The sequence below is a fragment of the Podarcis filfolensis genome, assembly GCF_964270895.1.
Source record: "Podarcis filfolensis genome assembly, chromosome: Z".
Lineage (NCBI taxonomy): Eukaryota > Metazoa > Chordata > Lepidosauria > Squamata > Lacertidae > Podarcis > Podarcis filfolensis.
In genome coordinates this window covers 31507616-31527365 of record NC_139617.1, presented here as the reverse complement: position 1 = coordinate 31527365, position 19750 = coordinate 31507616, and the positions used below count along the sequence as shown (strand labels likewise).

The following is a 19750-nucleotide window of genomic DNA, read 5'->3' as shown; positions in this document are numbered from 1 at the left end:
AATCTTGGAGCTTTTGTCTATATTGAGAATTCTTGGAGAACAGGTGAAGTCCCTGCAAACTGGAGGCGGGTAAATGTTGTCTCCGTCTTCAAAGGGGGAGGGGAGAAGACCCAGGTAACTACTGTCCAGTGAGCTTTACAGTGATAACAGGAAAGATCCTAATAAAACAGGTAATTAAACAATCAATCAATCTGTGAGCACATACAAAAGGATGCTGTGATTACTAAGACCCAGCATGAGTTGCTCAAAAGCAAGTCATGCCAGACAAATCTCTTTCTTTTTGATAGAGTTACAAGCTTGGTAGATCAGGGGAATTCTGTGGATGTAGTGTATCTTGATATTCTTGCAGAAAATTTGGTAAAATGTTGGCTGGACGAGGTAACTGTTAGGTGGATTTGTAGCTGGTTGAGAAAACAAGCTTGCACCATCTTCCATTTGACAGTGCTTTATATATATTTGAAAATGGCTATCATATCTCCTCTCAGAAAAAGCCCACAAGCAGAACCCAATCACAAGAGCGCTCTGCTCTTACCCTGCAGTTCCCAACAACTAGTAGAAAAAAGAATTATTCCCTCTGACTGTGGAAACAGAGCATAACCATCATGGCTGGTAGCCACTTGTGTGTATGATATCCCCCAAAGTAGTTAGAAATTTGTGAGAGCCTCATGACTTGACAGGTCCACTGAATGGGAGAGGCCTTCTCAGTGGTAGCTGCTCACAAGCAAATTTGGAATTCCCTCTCTAGAGAAGTTATACTGGCTCCCTCCTTGCTCTCCTTCTAACAGCGGGTGAAGACCTTCCAGCATTTCCCGCTCAGCCCCTTCTAGCTTCCTTCGGCTCGTCCAGACCCTCCTTCCCCCGGGAGTAGCCCTCTGGGATATCGAGGGACACTGCCTTTGGGGGCCTGGGGACGCTGCTCTTTGCCAATGTCGCCGGCTCCTTCCTCCACCCAAGACCAGAAGATGGGGCGTTAGGACCCAGTAGGATGGGAGCCGCTCTCCTGCACGCCTGCCAGCCCGGCCCGGTTGCGTCTCACGCACACACTTCGCTTGCTGGGCCAAAACAGCGGAGGGCGGCTAGGCGGCGCGATGCTAAACTTTTACCCTTCTCTCCCGAAGGATAAGGGGGAGCCAGGAGTCGGTAGCCCAAGCAAGAGAGCGAGGAGAGGGCTGGGCTGAGAGGCTGTGGACGTGTCGATCTCGCCCGACGGGCGGCAGCGCCTAGTCGCGCTTCGGCGGAGGTTTGGCGCGACTCCCCCACTCAAGCGCCCTCCAGGCTTGGGGTTCGGATCGGATTGAGCTCGGCTGTGCTCGTTGCTGCCAGCACGTCGAAGCACCCTCCTGAGGGAATGCCGGTCCCTTCGCTGCCGCCGCCGCCACTTCTCCACCGATTCCTTCTTCCTTGCTCGCTGGTAGCGGCGGCGGCAGCCACAAGTGTTTGCGCTCCCGGAGCCCAGACCGTGTAGTCCCGCGTCCCGTCCCCGCAGAGGCCGTCCCCACGGCGGATGCGCTACTGTCCGGACCAGGAGGACGGGATTCCTGCCGACGCCGACGCCTTTCTCGTCCGGTGGTCCGGCTGCCTGCCTGCCTGCCTGCCTCCCCGAAGGTGGAGGAGTACCTCCAGGCGCCTGCGGCGGGGCTCGGGCAGCGCTCTCTTGAGGATGAGCGCTGGGAAAGTTCTCCTGATGTGCCTGGTCCTCGGTCCAGCCTCCCAAACGAGGTGAGCAAGCGCCCTGCCTACGGCTCCAGCATGCCCCATACTCTCTCTGGGACCTACGACAAGTCGGCCGCGGACACGTCGCCACCGCCGCCGCGCTCTGGCATACCCCAGCCCCAACAACTTGTTTGAGAATGCTACACTTGTTCCCTGCATGCTGACTGAGGAGAGCGGGTGATCTCTGGGGACCTTTTAGTCTGAGCGCAGGCACTCAGAGTCGTGTCCCCCGGAGAAAGGTGGAAGGGGAACTGCCTGCTTGGCCTCACCCTTCGCGCCTGTAAAATGGGGATGTGTGTGTGGAGGGGGGATTCCAGGCTCTTCGCAAGCGCTTAGTGGAGCAGCATCATGTCCCCTGGCTGGGAGGCTTCTCTATCCTTCTTTAAGACTCAAGTTAGGATGGTTCAGAACCAAGAGGGGGAGAGAGGCAGCTGCTGGGATACATTTCGAAGGTGGGATAGGATATATTATTTATTAACTATCTTTTTATTCACTTGAGTGAGATTCACATGTAGTTATCAGAGTTAAAAATATACCATCCTTCACAGCCTTGACAAGGAAACTAGGAACTAAGCTGTGTAGCTTAGTTATAGTTATCCAGGATGCCTTTGGCAGACTGGATCTTATCCTTTATTTATTCCTCTAAATAAAATAACAACACAGGAGTCGGTAATGTAAGGACATAAAAATATTGTTTTCTTACATAGTTGCAGACTCGAATCAAGTAGAAAATAGCAGTGAAATAAGTCAGGCAAAGTACACTTCTAGATTACAAAATACATTATTTAGATCGGGACCACACAGACCCTGCATCCTATCCTACAGCTGCATGGTGAGAAAGAGGGTGTTCTCTGAGCAGGAAGGAGGTAATAAGAATTATATTCCTACTGTTACCTTTCCAGCCCCTCCAAGCAGAGGGTGTGACCTCACGGAGTGCCCTCTAGGAATTTACAGGGGATGCGTTGTGTCTTCAGCCTTTGTTCATCCCAGCAAACATGGAATTTTACATTTTGACTGGAGCATCATTTCTCCACAACCCCCTTCTCAGGCATATATAACAATTTCATGCACATTTTATTAACCACCCTGAGTCCCATCTTGACTCGAAGATTCTGGAAACTGTCTCTCAGTAGAGGTTTGGTGAGAAGATCAGCAGTTATTTATTTTGTCTGGCAATAAGCCAGTTCTACAAGTACATCTTGAATTGCCTCACGCGCAAGGTGATAAATTCCCCCAATATGCTTGGTTCTTGAGTGAAAATTCTCACTCCATGACAGCTTCAGACAACTCTGGTTGTCCTCTGTCAGTCAAAAGGTCCTCTCCTGCACTAACCCAAAGTCTTTGGTCAGTTCATCAAGCCAGGCTAACTCTCTGCACACCTCTGTAGCAGGCAGCTGCATGTTCAGACTGTGGAAGATAAATGTACACCATTCTGTTTATAATTGCCCGAAGAAATGGGAGCCTTTGCAAACATGAGGAAAAATAAACACCTGTGGATTTAAACTCTTTAGAGTCCCCAGCCTAGTCAATGCCCATTTAACCTATGAGTTCAGGGTAACTGTCAGCTGGCAACTTAAGTTTACAGTTCAGTGGGTGATCCTACTTTTTTGCTCAGAATTCCAGCTGTGTTGCCAATATCTGGCCTAGTGGTGGTGGTCAGGTACAAAAGTTTTCCTTTTGCTGACCTGTACTGATTGTTGTCAGGCAATAGTCTTGAGTGTTCTTGGCTCTTTAAAAAGCCAGCGTTCATAGGTGTTGCAACTGGGTGTGCTTCTTGCATCTCCAGATTGTCAAGCAGTTCAGTGACATTCTGTTTTTGACTTAGAAGAAATTATTAATCTTCTTCTCTGTTTGAAAACCTAAATAGTATTGAGCTTTTCCTATTTCTTTAACCTCCACCTCCTTGCTTAGATGCTTTACAACTTTTGTGTAGTCCTGGTCATTTTCAGTTGCAATAAAAAGATTATCAGCAAATGCCAAAACATAATGTCCAAAATAGTCCATTTTTGCATTTAGTGTACAAATACTTTTCTGTGTAGCCTTGTTTGTACTCTAGTTGTATGAGCATGCTATGTAACTTTTTATTCCATGCTCTAGCACATGGGTTGGCAAACTAAGGTCCGGTGGTTGGGGCCAGCCCAGTCGCCTTCTAAATCCAGCCCGTGGATGGTCTGGGAATCAGCGTGTTTTTACATGAGTAGAATGTGTGCTTTTATTTAAAATACATCTCTGGCTTATTTGTGGGTCCTGCCTGGTGTTTTTACATGAGTAGAATGTGTACTTTTATTTAAAATGCATCTCTGGGTTATTTGTGGGCCATAGGAATTTGTTCGGTTTTTTGTCCCCCCCAAAAAAAGGTCCAGCCCCCCACAAGGTCTAAGGGACAGTAGACCTGCCCGCTGCTGAAAAAGTTTGCTGACCCCTGCCTAGCAGCTTGCTTGAGGCTATATAGTCACTTCTGAAGTTTACACACTAAATGTGCTTAATTTGGTTAGATAAAAACTTTGGGTTACTTCATGTAAATCTTGTCATCTGAGATTTTGCTGTGCAAGAATGCTGCTTTAATGTCTATGTGTCTCACTCCCATTTGCTTATATGCTGCTATGCTTAAAAGCATTCTAATAGTAGTGTATCTTACAACAGGATCAAATGTTCCATCATAGTCTTCTTCATATTTCTGAGAGGAGCCACAGGTTACCAACCTCACTTTATAGCACTGAATTATCTGCACCCTGCTTTACCTTGATCACCCACTTACTTCCAATCCCCTTCTTCTGAGGAAGCTTGGTAAGAGACCAGATTTTGTTCTGGTGCAGTGCATCTATTTTTTCCTGTGCAGGATTCATCCAGAGGCAAGCTTCAGTGTCTAGCATCCCTTCTATCTCTTCCCTGGTGAAAGGTTCTAGGGGTTGTACCAACCTCACAATGTAGGACAGTCTTAGTGGCGGAACACTTCTGTTTGAACTGGCTGAGTGTCTGACCTCTGGTTCTAGAATTGCCTCAGTTTCCTCATCACTTTCTTCAAATTCAGGCATCTCCCCATCAGACTGTTCCTCATCACTTCTGCTGCTACTGCTGGTAGTCTAGTCCTCTGTGCCTTCTTCCTGTTCATCCCCTGTACAAGGGTGCTGTTAGAGTAGACTGCAGATCTGGACTGTTATATTAGTTGTGGGAAGTACATTACATCTTGTGTTTCTTCCTGTGGTTGCTCAGAGAAATTTACAACAGTTCCTCTTTTGTCAGCTTTGCTGTGCTCATCAAAATAAACTACATGTCTTGAGCTGACATTTCCTGTCTTTAAGCCCATAATTCTGTAGCATTCTCCTCCAGAAGAGTAAGTAAGTAGAATTTGTTTTTTCTGTTCTGGAGTCCAGCTTGTGCCTATTCTCTTTGAATATGTAGCTATGGACAATGCTGCCAAAAGCATGTATGTGTAACAAGTTGGGTGTGAAAGTTCAAAAGGTGTGTATATAGTTCCCTTAGTCGGTAGTCTGTTTTGGAGGTATTCCACAGTGGCTACTGCATCTCCCCACATATGTTTGGGAAGATTTGCATGCATCTTGCCACTTCCGCACTAGATCTTTCTCTCTGCAGCTGCACTCTGTTGTGGAGTGTAGGGAACACTCCTCTTCCAGAAGGCTTGTCATGTCATTTGAACAATACTCTGCCATTATCTGTGACTAGGGTTGAGGGTTTTCTGGAACAATACACTGAAATGTTTTCTGCCCAAAGTGGACACATTCATCGTGTTGCAGTTCAGTTCTGGAACATACAGGACTCACTGCAAGGGGTTATTTTTCACTTCAATTGCCACTTAGTACAGTGGTACCTCACAAGACGAATGCCTTGCAAGACGAAAAACTCGCAAGACGAAAGAGTTTTTCGTTTTTTGAGCTGCTTCGCAAGATGATTTCCCCTATGGGCTTGCTTCGCAAGACGAAAACGTCTTGCGAGTTTGTTTCCTTTTTTCTTAAAGCCGCTTGAAGAGGTGCAGTTGCGACGGACCATGCTTCGCAAGACGAAAAACCGCGCAAGACGAAAAGACTCGCGGAACGAATTAATTTCGTCTTGCGAGGCACCACTGTATACCTGAACCGGGACGCGGGTGGTGCTGTTGGTTAAACCACAGAGCCTAGGACTTGCCGATCAGAAGGTTGGTGGTTCGAATCCCCGTGATGGGGTGAGCTCCCGTTGCTCGGTCCCTGCTCCTGCCAACCTAGCAGTTCGAAAGCACGTCAAAGTGCAAGTAGATAAATAGGTACCACTCCAGTGGGAAGGTAAATGGTGTTTCTGTGCGCTGCTCTTGTTCACCAGAAGTGGCTTAGTCATGCTGGCCACATTTCCAGCTGTACGCCGGCTCCCTCGGCCAATAAAGCGAGATGAGCGCCGCAACCCCAGAGTCGGCCACGACTGGACCTTATGGTCAGGGGTCCCTTTACCTTTACTATACCTGAACCTACAGAATCATAGAATTGTAGAGTTGGAACAGATCCAGAGCATTATCTAGCCCAACCCCCTGCAATGCAGGAATCTCAACTAAAGCATCCAGGACAAATGGCCATCCAATCTCTGTGTAGAAACCTTCCAGGAAGAAGAGTGTGTCACTTTCCAAGGGAGTTTGTTGCACTATCTTAACAGCTCTTACTGTTAGAAATCTCTTCCTGGTGTTACAAGACCAAGTCTTGTAATTTGGTCATTGGTTTGGGTTGTACCCTCCAGAGCAAGGGAAAACAACCTTGCTCTATCTTCCATGTATTAGCCCTTTGGATTTTTGAAGATGGCGATCATATCTCATACCAATCTCTTATTTTCTAAGCTAAGCATACCCAATTCCTGTTAACTGTTTAATATATATTGGAATGGAAAATAAATATATGATCTGCCTGCATTATACTGTGAAACATGACTGGAAATTTCCATTGAAGCTGAAGAGAGCCTAACTGGTTAATCATTAAGTGGGGCTGTATCTTTGTGGCCCAGTCACAAGATGTTTAAATCTCATGAAAAAGGATTGTGTTACAGGTCTATGCATATGCTAATCTGTAGACATGCATCTTAGGTGGGGGTGCTCTTTTGTTTTTCAAGCTACTGAAGAGAAAGGATGTGTTGATTCTGTTTCCAGTAAACAGCCTCAGGATAATGGAGGCTGGAATGGAGAAGAGTCAGAGCTTTGATTTTTAACTCAGCATGCAAGTTATTTTTGATCTAAGACATTATACCTTATGATGGGAACAGTGTAAGAAATCGTGCATCTAACTGAATGTAACTTTTAGTGTTATGATTGGAGTTAAAGTTCTGGAAGTAAAGATTCTGAACCATATTTTTGCACTGGAGAATTTTCATTTCAAAGAAGAGTCAGTTTTTATTCATCCAACTGCTTCCAAATGTGCAGTATTAATAACCTCAAAAACTCCCTCAACTGTTTCTTATAAGGCTTGATTTTCAAACCCTTGATCATTTTGGTTGCCCTCCTCTGTACATGTTCCAGCTTGTCAATATCTTTCTTAAATGTGGCACCAAGAACTGGATTCAGTATTCTAGTTGTAGTCTGACCTAGGCAGAATAGAGCAGTACTTACTTATTTCTCTTGATCTGGACACTATACTTCTATTGATGCAGCCTAGAAGAGCATTAGGGTGTGTGTTTTTGCTGCTGTATCACATTGTTGACTCATGTTTAGCTTGTGGTCTACTAAAACCCTTAGGTCTTGCTTGTATATGCAGATGCAGCCTCTAGATTATCAAGCATCTGAGCAGCAGTTTCGTCTTTCGCTGTGTGAATCATTTCAGAAGCTGAAATATTGTCAAAGGGGAGTGATGCTGCTATATCACTCTCTTAATCCCATTTCCCCTTTGCTGTTACGGCTTCTTGGCTCCCTCCTCTGATCCATTCTAGCTCAATGCATGGCAAAATGCATTTCATTTTAAATCTGGTTTCTGTTTAGGGAAGTTTTTAATGTGTGATGTTTTATCATGTTTTTAATATTCTGTTTGGAGCCGCCTAGAGTGTCTGGGGAAATTTATTATTATTATTATTATTATTATTATTATTATTATTATTATTATTATATTCTCCAGCAGATATAGTTGTCCTCTGTAAGTTTGGACAGCTTAAAGTTTGCCTCAACAATAAAATTCTCACTAGCAATCTCAAATATTAAAAAGTGGGGGGGGGGGGTCACAAAATCGAAAAATTGAGAAAAACGTGCCAAATTCAAAAATAAAACGTAAAATTCAAAATGAAAAACTTCACTGACAGAGAGACAGTCTGCTCATGAGCCAGAGGGGTCTTTGGTCCCATTGCAGTGGAGAGCCTCTCACCTGTCTCTTCTCTGCCATGCATCACCCCAAGCGGTTACAGTGTCCTTTTGAGGGCAGTTGTGCAAAGGCTAGAGGCAGAAGACAACAACATGAGAGGCAAGGAGGCAAGCTGAGCCCTGCCCAGGGCACCCTGAGGCCATGATGCTTTTCCAAGGGGGGGGAGGGAAAGATGGGGGGGATTCTCTCAAGAGAAAAGGCCTGGGGCTGGGATCCATAAACACAGACTAAGAAGCCTGGGCCTGCAGTTTGAAAGGTTGGTCCCAGACGCAGTTATCCAGTGATGGGGGACAGACAGGTATAGAACAACTCTCCTCTGGATGATGTTCTAACAGGTTCTGGGACAGAGCCCTCTGATGAGGACCAGCTCAATCTCCCTCCTGGATATCTGTGGCTATTTCTTTGGCTGTTGTTTCTAAAACCTGAATAGACCCATTAGTGCTCCCTTTCTGTGGGTTTGTGCAGCCACAGGTCAAGGGGAGGCATTTGTCAAGGGCCAGATCCTAACCCCCACCACCCCTGCACAGAGCCCACTGCCAGCCCCTGCAGCCCTCAGCTGCCATGCTCCTTCTCCTATTCATTCTTCACCTTAAAACAACAACAACACCTGAACTAGTTTTGATTTTGAAACTAAACCAAAAGCTGAGCTTTCAACTCGGACTGAGAGGTATCTTAAGCCTTTAGTTTACATCAGATGATTAATTAATTAATTTCTTTTACAGATCACTTCCTTTGAAACACCTTGAAGCAATTTAGCAATGAAAACACATATAAAACAATTTCATATATATAAAAAAGGATTTCAAATCCAACACAGATATGGTCTGGGATAATTAATTCGTTAGTTATGTCAGGTGATTAATTGACTAGTTTGAAGAAATCCTCCCCCAAATTTCAGTGCATACACCATTTAGAAGATAGCATGACCATGACGGATATTCTCCCGGGAGAAGGGGGAGACCCAGTCCTTGCTTAGAAAATCATTTGAAACTGGAGCTGAGGTGTATATTGTTGTGCTGGCAACAATGCTGTCAGCAGATCTCACAGGACTTCTTTGAAAATGTGATGGGAAATCCACAGCAGGCTTTAAGTGAGGAACCAGCTTATCCATGCAAATTACTACATGCTGTTAGAGGGTACTTTGAGAGGAGAGTGAAGATGGTAAACTGAGACCTTGATCACTTCCTTGCTGCCAAGCCTCCTTGTCACAAATAATGCCCTTCTCCTACATCCCTCTTTTGCCAGAATGCAGGCAGGGGGCCAGTGATTGATCCCTCTCATGAACAGATGGAGCTGCCTTCAGTCCATCCTAGGCTTGCCACATGTAAGGAAAATTCCTGACATGTCCCGGTTTTGGGGTGTAAAAATGGGCGCCGGGTGGTGGTGGGGATTTGCCGAAGCGGCAAAATGTCAGGGAAATCCCAGATGTATGGCAACATGGAAAAAGCAGTGGAAACAGTTCCAAAACCTTAAAAATTACTGTTGGGGGGGAAAGAGCTAAACAATTTGGGTTTGTTCCCAAAAATTGCTCAACTATTTTGGGGCATGTCAATTTTGCAGATGTCAGGAATTTCCCTTTTTGATATACGGCAACTCTTGTCCATCCAGCCAAACAGGCTGCAGGCTGTGAGACCAATGGAACTGTGACCTTCTTCATGCAAAGTATGTCAATCAACCATGGTCCTCTCCCTTTGCAAACATCCCAAGGAGCAACCAAACTATGACAGGCTAGATATGACTTCAGAATCAGCTGTCACATGGGGATGGTGGCTTGGGGAAACCCCATGTCAAAATCAGGCCAATTAAAGAGGATCCTATCCAGCTTTTATATTCTTCCCTTTCCTTGCCCTGCAAAAGCAATTTTGTGAGTGGTGCCCAAAACGATAGCCTCTCAGAATTCCATATGTGCCAGCAGGCCCCAAAGTTGGGGGGGGGGGCTTGCACTGGAATATAAGCATAACCTTTCTGAGTCACCCAAGGTCCATGTAGCCCAGTATTCTACCACAATTGGTGTTCAGCAGCAGGCTGTTCTGCTACATAGGGGGATTGGTGGCTGCCCTGATGATTGAAGTTAGGCTGTTCACCTCTGAGTTTTAAAATCATCCGTATGACAGGCCATCCCAATATCTCAGCAATGGACCATGTCTGTGAATTATGAAGATGTTCTCCTTCCATCTGCTCTCTGCTGACAGCCATTTCAAGGGTAGAGGCCAAGATTTGTTGCTCTAGTAGCAAGGAAGAGGCTTGTAACACCTTAAAACTAACAAATCTTATCCCAAAAACTGGAGTCTAAACCTTCTGTCACAATGGCTCTACTCTGCCTCCACAGTCGGAGGATGTTTCAGATTACCAGTTGCTAGAAGCTACAGGAGGGGAAAGTCACTGTTGTGCCTGGGTCCTGCTGGTGGGTTTCCCATTATGGGCATCTTATTGGTTCTTCTTACTGGCAACAAGTTTCATCAGAGGTCCTCAAGTGATTACTGCTTTGAGAGAATCTCCTCCACTCCCCACAGTTTTATCAATCAACTATCAGGTCACCTTGTTCTCTGCCACCATTTCCCCAAGCTAATCCTCCCTTTCCAACCCCAACTCCACTGTATGCCTTCCCTCATACAGGGGCAGAGGAAGGGGAGCAGTGGCGTTGGTCCACCTTGGGTGTTATCACTGAGGGGTGGTGACATTCGGCGTGCCGCCTGCTCGTGACTCCCAAGCCTACCCCGAGCCATTGGGGGAAGGGGCAGAGCTGCAGCACCTTGCCGTCAACCTTCCCCCCTTCCCCCTTCATCTTGACACCCCCTGCAAATGAGAGGTGACCCTGTTCTCTGTACCTACCAGGGGGGAAGAGACTGGTGGCAACCACAAATTATGGGTGACTGAACAAAAGTAAGCCTGTGGGATGTTGGATGGATTTGGATGGATTTGGAGTGTAGGATAGGATATTCTTATTTATCCCTCCTCTTACTTGTATGAGCTTAATGTCTAGTAAGCAGAGTTTAAAATTGACATTTCTTTGCATTATAAAATGTGGAAACTCCTGAGACAAAGGGTTGCTTTACCTTAATATTATTATCCAGGATGCTTCAGCAGATTGTATCTTCTCCTTTTTATCCCTCTAAACAAAATAAACTCAGAGAAGTCTGTAATGCAAGAATATATTTTTTTTTGTTTACTTACATAAAGCTTCAGATTTGATTGAGCAGTAAGCAGCAGTAAAAAACAAGACAGGCAGAATCTACTTGTACATTACAAAATATATGGTTGAGATCAAAATGGAGTCTGTGCTCAGGAGAGAACAGACAAGCATCCTCTCTCTTTTGTTACATGGGGAAGAAGACTGAGCTCTGAGCAGGACATAAGTAGTAAGGATTCTTCTTCTTTTGGTTACCTTTCCCTGTGAAGATAAGCAGAGGATGTGACCTCACAGAGTGCTCTCTCTACGAATATACAGGGGAGCCCCATGTGCCTTTGCTTATCTAGCCACACATGAAATTTTATTTTGGCTGAACTATTGTTTCCCACATGGACTGCCAATCAGAGTTGATGAGTTACACACCTCCTCAGAAGTGTCTGGACCAGAAAAACAGCACAATTCAGATCTGGAAACTAATCTCTGAATCTGCCAATCTGGTGTGTTTTTGTTGCCCCCTTCTGAGCTGACTACAGTAGTTGAGGTCTGGGTGCTCTTTCTTTAACCAAGTGTGCTTGGCCTCTGCTGACATGGCTTGATTTTGGGATAATGTCAAGCATCACCCAAGGAGGGGATGTCAAAATCCATCTTTCTCTTCTGAATCTGTTAATTAATAGGGCTGACACATCCCTGGCCAGGGAAGAAAGCTGTCCCTTAGTTTGCCTGCCTCTCACAGCCCATCATGCACACCCACCATAAAATGTGTGTGTGTGTGTGTGCACGCGCATACACACGCACACAGGATGATAGTGCTCCAGTAGGTCTCTCCCACCTGAGCTGCCTTTTCATGAATTGCCTGGTCAAGAGAGGTGCTTGTTTTGACAAGCAGGTTTTACAGTATGTCAGGCATGAATACCTTTTCCTCTTGATTCTGTCTGAGCAAGACAAGAGCTGGGCTGTACCTTTCACAAGTTGCCAGATTGAATTGCTGTGTCTTGACACAACATCTCCTCCAGCCTGCTCAGCTCTTGATTGCAAAATGTTTGCTGCGTGTGACATTTCCATTAACAGGCACAAGGCATGTCCCCTGCACCTCCCTAATTGCTTGGTGCCTGCAGGAGCCTTGCCATCACTTATTACACCTGGGAGATGGAAGAGCTTCCCCTGCTTATTACTGGGAAGTGGAAGCTGGGAGGGGAGATTGTAAACTTCTCACTAAAATTGAATCAATAAGCAGGCAGAGGAAGGGGCATCTCGAGGCACACGTCTTTAAATCCAGTGCCTTATTGTATTACGGGGTGTGTGTGCGTGCGTGCACGTGTGCTGGGGCACATCACAGCAGCCAACTTACCCAATGGCACATATTGAAATGATCTCTCAGTTTTCCTGCCTGGGATTCAAAAGAGCATAAGAACATAAGATGAGCCCTGATGTATCAGGCCAAAGGGGGCCCATCTAGTCCAGCATCCTGTTCTTGCAGTGGCCAAGCAGATGCTCAAAATAGAAGCCCACAATCAGGACCTGAGCAAAAGAGCACTTTCCCTTCCTCTGGTTTCCAGCAGTTGCCGTTGCGAAGCATTACTGCCTGTAGAGGAAGAAGTAGCCATGGATAGCTTTCTCTATGAATTTGTCTAATCCTCTATTAAGAACATCCAAGTTGGTGGCCATGACTGCCTCTTGTGGAAGGGAGTTCCATAGTTTAACTCTGTGCTGCATAAAGGACTTCATGTTATCTGTCCTGAATCTTCCAACATTCAGCTTCATTTGATGCCCACAAATTCTAGTGTTTCTGGGGGGGGGGGGTTTAGTCTTCTCTGTCCACTTTCTCCATGCCATGCATGATTTTATAAACTTCTATCACGTTGCCTCTTACTTGCCTTTTCTCTAAATTAAAAAGCTCCAAATGCTGCAACCTTTCTACACAGGGGAGTTGCTCCATCTAATTGATCATTATTGTTGCCCTTTTCTGAAACTTTTCCAGCTCTTCAATCTCCTTTTTGAGATGAGATACCCAGAACTGTACAGATTTAGTGTAGCAGAGCACCTGCCACTCAAGCCTCCAGTTCTTTACAGCCCTGGTTCTTTGCAGCCTTCACTTTTGTCAGGAGTTATCTCTGCATGAGCATGTCATGTGTGGGGGAAATTGCAGTAAAACATAACTATGCATGAGTGCTAGTTAGTGTGAAAAGGGGTTAAAACCACAGAGTTGGATTCCTAGACTCAACTAGTTCTCTCTCTCTCTCTCTCTCTCTCTCTCTCTCTCTCTCTCTCTCTCACACACACACACACACACACATACGTTCTCCAATGAGTAAGGAAGTGGAGCATTCTCTTCCTCTTATCACCCTTTTCACCATGTATCCTATCAGGAAGTATGTGTCTAATCTTCACTCCAAGTATTCTGCCTGTGTTCTTCTTGCTGCTGTTTGGATAAACGCATTAATCTGACCTTTTGAACAAGCTACTCTCTTTATACCTCTCTTGCAATGAACAGACCACACACCTTTAAGCAAAGCATTTTAAATGTACTTAACAGTGTGTGGTCTGTTCATTGCAGGAGAGATAGAAAGAGGGGAGATCTTTATATTACCAAACAGGATAAGGGGTCTAAGAACCTATTTTCCCATGTTATACTGCTGCTAAACTTTTGTGAGTTTGAACTCTGCTACTGGGTGCTCTCTCCTACTAGAAAGTGAGTTTAGCCCCAACAATTAATAGCTGCAGAAAAAAGAAAGAATCTTTATTAAGAAGCCCGAAATCGGGAGGGAACGAGGTCAATAGGTGCGTAGAGGAAAGGTTTAAATATCTAAAGATATAAAGATTCAAGGAAGAAGACAAAGAATTGTAATGGATGTTATTTTTGTGCTATGTATGGATATTTCTTTTGAATTTGTTTATTTGTTTTTTTTCTTTTGGTTTGTTTTTTGAAGAGAAACTCAATAAAAAGAAAATTAAAAAAGGGGGGAAAAAAGAAAGTGAGTTTAGCCCCACATGTTGAATCCAGGCACCCAGCTGATTCTTTTGTTATTTACCCCACACACATGGGTCACAGGGATTCGTATATTTATTTCCCCACAATTTGGACTCTGCTTCAGTGACTTGAACAGCATTTATTCAAATGAGCACCCCCTGGATCCCATGCCCTATGATTCCTTACCCTGAGAGTAAGCCTAAGCAGGGGGAACTGTCGCAGTTGCATACTGCTTCTTGCTTTACCCCCTGCTGGTCATTTTCACCCAAACTGCTCCTGCTTTTCCCTGTGCTGAATTTTGATTGTATGCTCCTTGGGACATGGAGTTCTCCTCTTGTGCTATGTAAAGTACCAGGAACACAGATAGTCCTATATTGATTTGTACTGCTATAGCACATCAACTTGTATTGAGGTTCACGTATGCCTGTTGTGTTATAGACCGTATTTTTCACTCCATAAGATGCACCTTTTCCTCTTAAAATCTAAGGGGAAATGTCTGTGCGTCTTATGGAGTGAATGTGTGGTCCACGGGGCTGGGGGGGGGGGCAACCCGAGCTTCCCCCGCCAGCCCCGACCTGCTCTTTGAGAGCAGGTTGAAAGGAACAGGAAGAGCAGGTTGAAAGTTCCCGCTGCGCTCCAGAGGCTTCGGGTTGCCTTCACTGAAGGCGACTGAATGCACCTTGAATGCACTGAACGCACCTTGTTTTAGAGGGGGAGAACAAGAAAAAAAATTCTCCCCCTCTCTGCACAGCGCCCCTTCAGCGAAGCGGCAGGAGAAATGGAAGGGGCTCTGTTTCTCCTGCCGCTTCGCTGAAGGGGGGCTGCGCAGAGAGGGGGAGAATTTTTTTTCTTGTTCTCCCCCTCTAAAACAAGGTGCATCCTATGGTCGGGTGCGTCCTATAGAGCAAAAAATACGGTACCTCCTCTCCAAAATGTTGCGATGGTGTTGATGGGCAGAAATGTCCCCTGCTGCCCCCACCTGCCCCTGAGTAGCTCCTTTGACTGCCAGCAACTCTCCAGGGTCTGAGATCAAGATATGTTTTTCCCATTGCCCGCTCCTCCATGGACTTCCTGTTTCTCTTGCAGGGCAGAGAGCACAGAGGAATATGACTACGATTACCTCAGCAACACCAACAAAACCTGGGTCCTGACCCCCAAAGCCCAGGAGACGGATGCCACACAGATCCTCAACTCCCTCCTCCAGAACTATGACAACAAGCTGCGCCCCGATATCAGCAGTAAGTTTTCCTCCTCCCAAGGGAGACCTCAGCTGGAAGGCACCCTTGACTGAGGGGTGCAGGTTGCAAAGAAAGGGGAAGTACGTGGAACATGATTGATTGCTGGCACTGATGTTTTGAATGCTGAGCACCAGGTTCCCAAGTCCAGCAGCACTGGGGTGTAGAGGCAGAGGGCAAAAGTAGGAGAGGATGGGCAATGAGAGCAAAAGGGGTGCGGCCCCAGTCTCAGTCTACCACTTGCTTACTTACAGTCAGTCTGGGTGGGCAGGTGGGTGTACACTGGGTGCAGCTTAATCTGGCCACTTTTACTTTTGAGGAAAAGCAGCCATAGAGGGGTCCCAGGCCAGTTTTCTACTGGAAAATTTTCCCTACCCAACTGCTAGATAGGGGACAATTTTCAGCAGAAAAACTAGCACATGCTCCTGATCCAGATTGAAAACACTTTCTGGATCAGGGCTCTGCACCTGCTGCTTCTGCTTCTTTTTTTATTGTGGCTACTTAAAAAAAAAATGTTAGCCATAAGTTGCATTAGTTTGCTCCTTAGGCTGCCCTTCCAAGAGAGCCCAGAAACTTTAGCTGACAGAGAGTTCTCTGGGAGCAGCAGAGCAGATTGTATTATGCACTGGAGTCTAAAATGTTTCTGGGTTCAATTTGAGGCAGTGGCTTCAGCTGCTTCAGCTGCAAGGAACTGCCAACTTTCAAAGAACTTTTCAAGAACTTTTCTTAAGGGTGCTCTCCTCTGGGCCAGGGGCAGCCTGAGGTGTTTAGGCACCAGCAGCAAACTGTCCCACTGTTGGCCTCATGATGGGCAGCTGTTAGGCTCTGCAAGGGCTTCCCCTCAAGGAGCAGTCCTTGCAAGGCCATGCCACCCCACCAGTGAGGTGGGGAGATTCAAGAAGAGCTTTTCCTTAACAAGAAGTCTTTGCTTAATCTCCCCCTTTCCTGCTCAACAATGAGGTTTTGTAAGAGCTTCTTAAGGAGAAGCCCTTGCAAAGCCTCACCCAGGAGTGGCATGCCCTCAGGGTGGGTGGGTGCATGGGCATGCGGAGGGTGCACCAAGGGGCAGGGCCATGGGCAGGGCGTGCTACCAGAGTGAGCCTTGCCCACTGCTGCAAAGCAGGGTGCACTCATGGTGCCCCACAGGCCCAGTGTCGCTTTGCAAGACTCACAAAAACATGCTGTGAGCAGGTGTGCACCCTGGGCCCTGCGAGCACAGCACTGCTTTTAAGAGTGTTGCTTGGCTCACAGGGAGGGTGCCATGACTTGTTATGTCCTTCTCATGGTGCCCTCCAACTGGAGGGTGCTGAGTACACAACAGCTCATGATGGGACAGGGCACATGATCCCCCCAACTGTGCCCGGGGTGACAGCCCCCTCAGACCCGCCATGCTACACCACTATTGCACTGCCTGCCCTATTGCCTCCACTATGAGATCTTGGAGGAAATTGGCGTCAGTGCTACTTCTCCAGTGGCAGCAGCAGCAGGTGGCACAGGTAGGGTAGGTGGGGTGCCCATGAAAGTACCGCCTTGGGATCTTTTGTCATCTGAGGTGGCTGCTTCTCCATGTCTCATCATTGGGACAATCTTGTTCTGGGCACAGGCATAGCTGGTGTGGACTTTTTGACTGCGGGTGGCATCCAAATTATGGATCAGCCTCCCAATGAGAGATGCCCCAGGCCCCTTCATGGCTCACTTTTAAGTAGGCACAGAAAACTGATTTGTGTTCATGGGCATTTATTTTTTTTAAAGTTTTAATTATTGTGTTTCTCTTACTGCTGTTAAGTTTGCTGTCTGCACATTTTCATTGAATTTCATTGGATTGCATTGTTGTATTGTTTTCAGAGCCACTTTTGGGTGCACTTTTGGGAACACATAAATCACTGAGCTCACCTATCCTCGTGGCTGCCCTTGGCATATACCCCTCTCCCATGGCTGACCTGTCCTCTCTTTTGCGGTCTCTTTTACAGTCAAGCCCACTTTCATTGATGTGGACATCTACGTAAACAGCATTGGGCCTGTCTCTGTGATCCACATGGTGAGTGTTGAATCCTTTGGGAGAACAGTGGAAACTGGAAGAAATGTGGAGTGGCGGATATGTGTATAAGTGGGTTGGGGTGGGGAAAGGAGAGAAGGAAAGAAAGAAAGTGACTTGTGGGCATCCAGTGAAGCTCAACGTTAGAAGATTCAGGATAGATTAAAAAAATAAAATCCTACATATAGTGCATTGTTCAACTATGGAACTTGCTTCCACAGGAGGCAATGATAGCAGCCAACATGGATGGCTTTAACAGAGGATCCTCCAAATTAATGGAGGAGGTGAAGAATACCAGTGGCTACTATCCAAAATGGCTATGCTGTGCATCCATGGTTGGAGCCTGTGATGCTTCCGAATCCTAGTTTCTGGAAACCACAGAAGGGAAGGGTGCTTGAATCCTCCTTGAGGGTTTCCCACTGAGGCATCTAGTGGGCCACTGTGATAACAGGATGCTAGGCTAGGTGGGACACTGGCCTGATCCAGCAGGACTATTCTTATGTTGTTATCTTCTTATCTCATCTGTATACTCACCAGAGAATATACACACGGAGACGACCCCCCACCCACCCACTGCCAAGATGTTAGGGACTTAGTGCTGCAAGAATTACTAGTTGCAAAGTCCCCCTGAAGTCAGCTGGGATTGAAGTTCCCATGCCCTGTCCTCTTTCATTCATGGTCGGCTGAGACTACGAATCTTCCAGCCCCACAGAATCATTCCTCCCCCTCCACCCTTGGCCTCATCGTTGCTCAGCCTTCCACTGGAGCAGGCTGAGCTAATCCCTTTTTCATTGCCAATTGCTTATTCAAAGGGGTGAAGAGACCCTTTCCCTGTTAAACCACTGAACATGTGTTTTCAGTAAGCCATCAGCATTTCCTCGGCAAATAATAAGAACCTTTTTAAAGCTATAATGCCGAGCCTCTTTGCTGAAGCTGCTGCCATGCATACTAAGAAAGGAGAGGTAGGGTGCTGTGCTAGAGGAGCAGCTTTCATTTGTGAAAAGCCTGCTCACAGGAAGGAACGAAGGCTGCAAAAACTCTTCCTTTGAACTAACAAATTTTAAGAGGCTCTTTTTATATTCTGTAAAGTGCTGTAAGGCCTCAGGACCAAGGACAGCACTATATTCTTAAGACAGCAGAAAAATGTAAATATTAAATTCTTGCACGACAAATTTGATAACCAGGAGGAGGAGGAGGAAGAGTAGAAGCTCCGGCTGGCAGCCGCTGATGAGGGTGATGCTATGCCTAGAAGACAAGACCAAGAGCCCTCCTGTGGTTTCCAGCAACTGGTTTCCAGAAGCTTTCCTTCCTCTGACTATGGAAGCAGAACATAGTCATTATGGCTAGTAGGCATCAATAGCCCTCTCCTGCACAAATTTGACCAGTTGTCTTTTAATGACATCCAGGTTGGTGGCCATCACTGCCTCTTGAGGGGACAAGCTCCAAAATTTAACTTAAATGTCCTTCCTTTTATCTGTCCTGAATCCCAACACTCAGCTTTGTAGGATGTCCATGAGCTCCAGGAGACAGGGAGAAAAACTTTTCTGTATACACTTTCTTTGTGCCATGCGTAATTTTACAAACTATCATGCCACCTTTTCATTCCCTTTTCATTAAACTAAAAATTCCCAAGCGCTGCAATCTTCCTTCACAGGGGAGTCATTCCAGCATCTTGCTGGATTATTTTGCTTGCCCTTTTCTGAATGTTTTCCAAGTTCACAGTATCCTTTTTGAGGTGAGGTGACCAGAACTTCACACACTATAATAAATGTGGTTGCACCATAGATTTCAATAATGGCATTATGATACTGGCACTTTTATTTTCAGATCCTTTTCTAATGACCCCTAGACCAGTGAAGGGGAAGGGACACTACAGCCCATCTTCTTCTTGTGGGATGGATTTAGTAGGTAGGAGAGGATATATTAATTACAATTATCCTTCCAGTCCCCCATTATGTGTGAGGGACTTAAACATTTAGAATAATCAGTTTAGCATTTGCACTTAGAAGCTGAGTAGGGCGGAGCTTTAGATTACCACTCCTTGGCAGAAAACTAGAGGCTTAGGAAAGGTTGGTACAGCTCATTATATTTAGCAAGCTGACTCCCCCCTCTATAATTACAATGATTGGTGTGTGTGTGTGTGTGTGTGAAAAAATCAAACCACACTGTAAAGTAAGTTAAAAATAGAGTTTACTTACTTAAAGTATTGCACACATTTTCAGCAAACAACAGCAGCAAAAGCAATGCAGGTAAAAATACTTCTAGGTTACAAAATACATAGCTGATTTCTAAAATGGAATCTGCGCTCAGTGAGAGTATAGACATATATCCATCTCCATTGAAGACATGGTG

The 19750-nt window shown here is 45.9% G+C and overlaps 1 protein-coding gene across 2 annotated transcripts in view; it reads left to right on the top strand.

Moving 5' to 3' along the window:
• Positions 1-477: 477 nt before the first annotated feature.
• The window catches only part of LOC310754485 (gamma-aminobutyric acid receptor subunit gamma-4), a 38866-nt gene continuing 19593 nt past the window's right edge, over positions 478-19750 (top strand). The window contains exons 1-3 of one of the 2 annotated variants that reach the window (XM_083596450.1): positions 478-1719; positions 15215-15366; positions 17334-17401. In XM_083596450.1, coding sequence (XP_083452576.1) covers positions 1505-1719; positions 15215-15366; positions 17334-17401 — 435 coding nt within the window. In that variant the 5' untranslated portion in view covers positions 478-1504. The remainder of the gene's footprint in view (positions 1720-15214; positions 15367-17333; positions 17402-19750) is intronic. The other variant, XM_083596449.1, reaches the window with a different exon arrangement.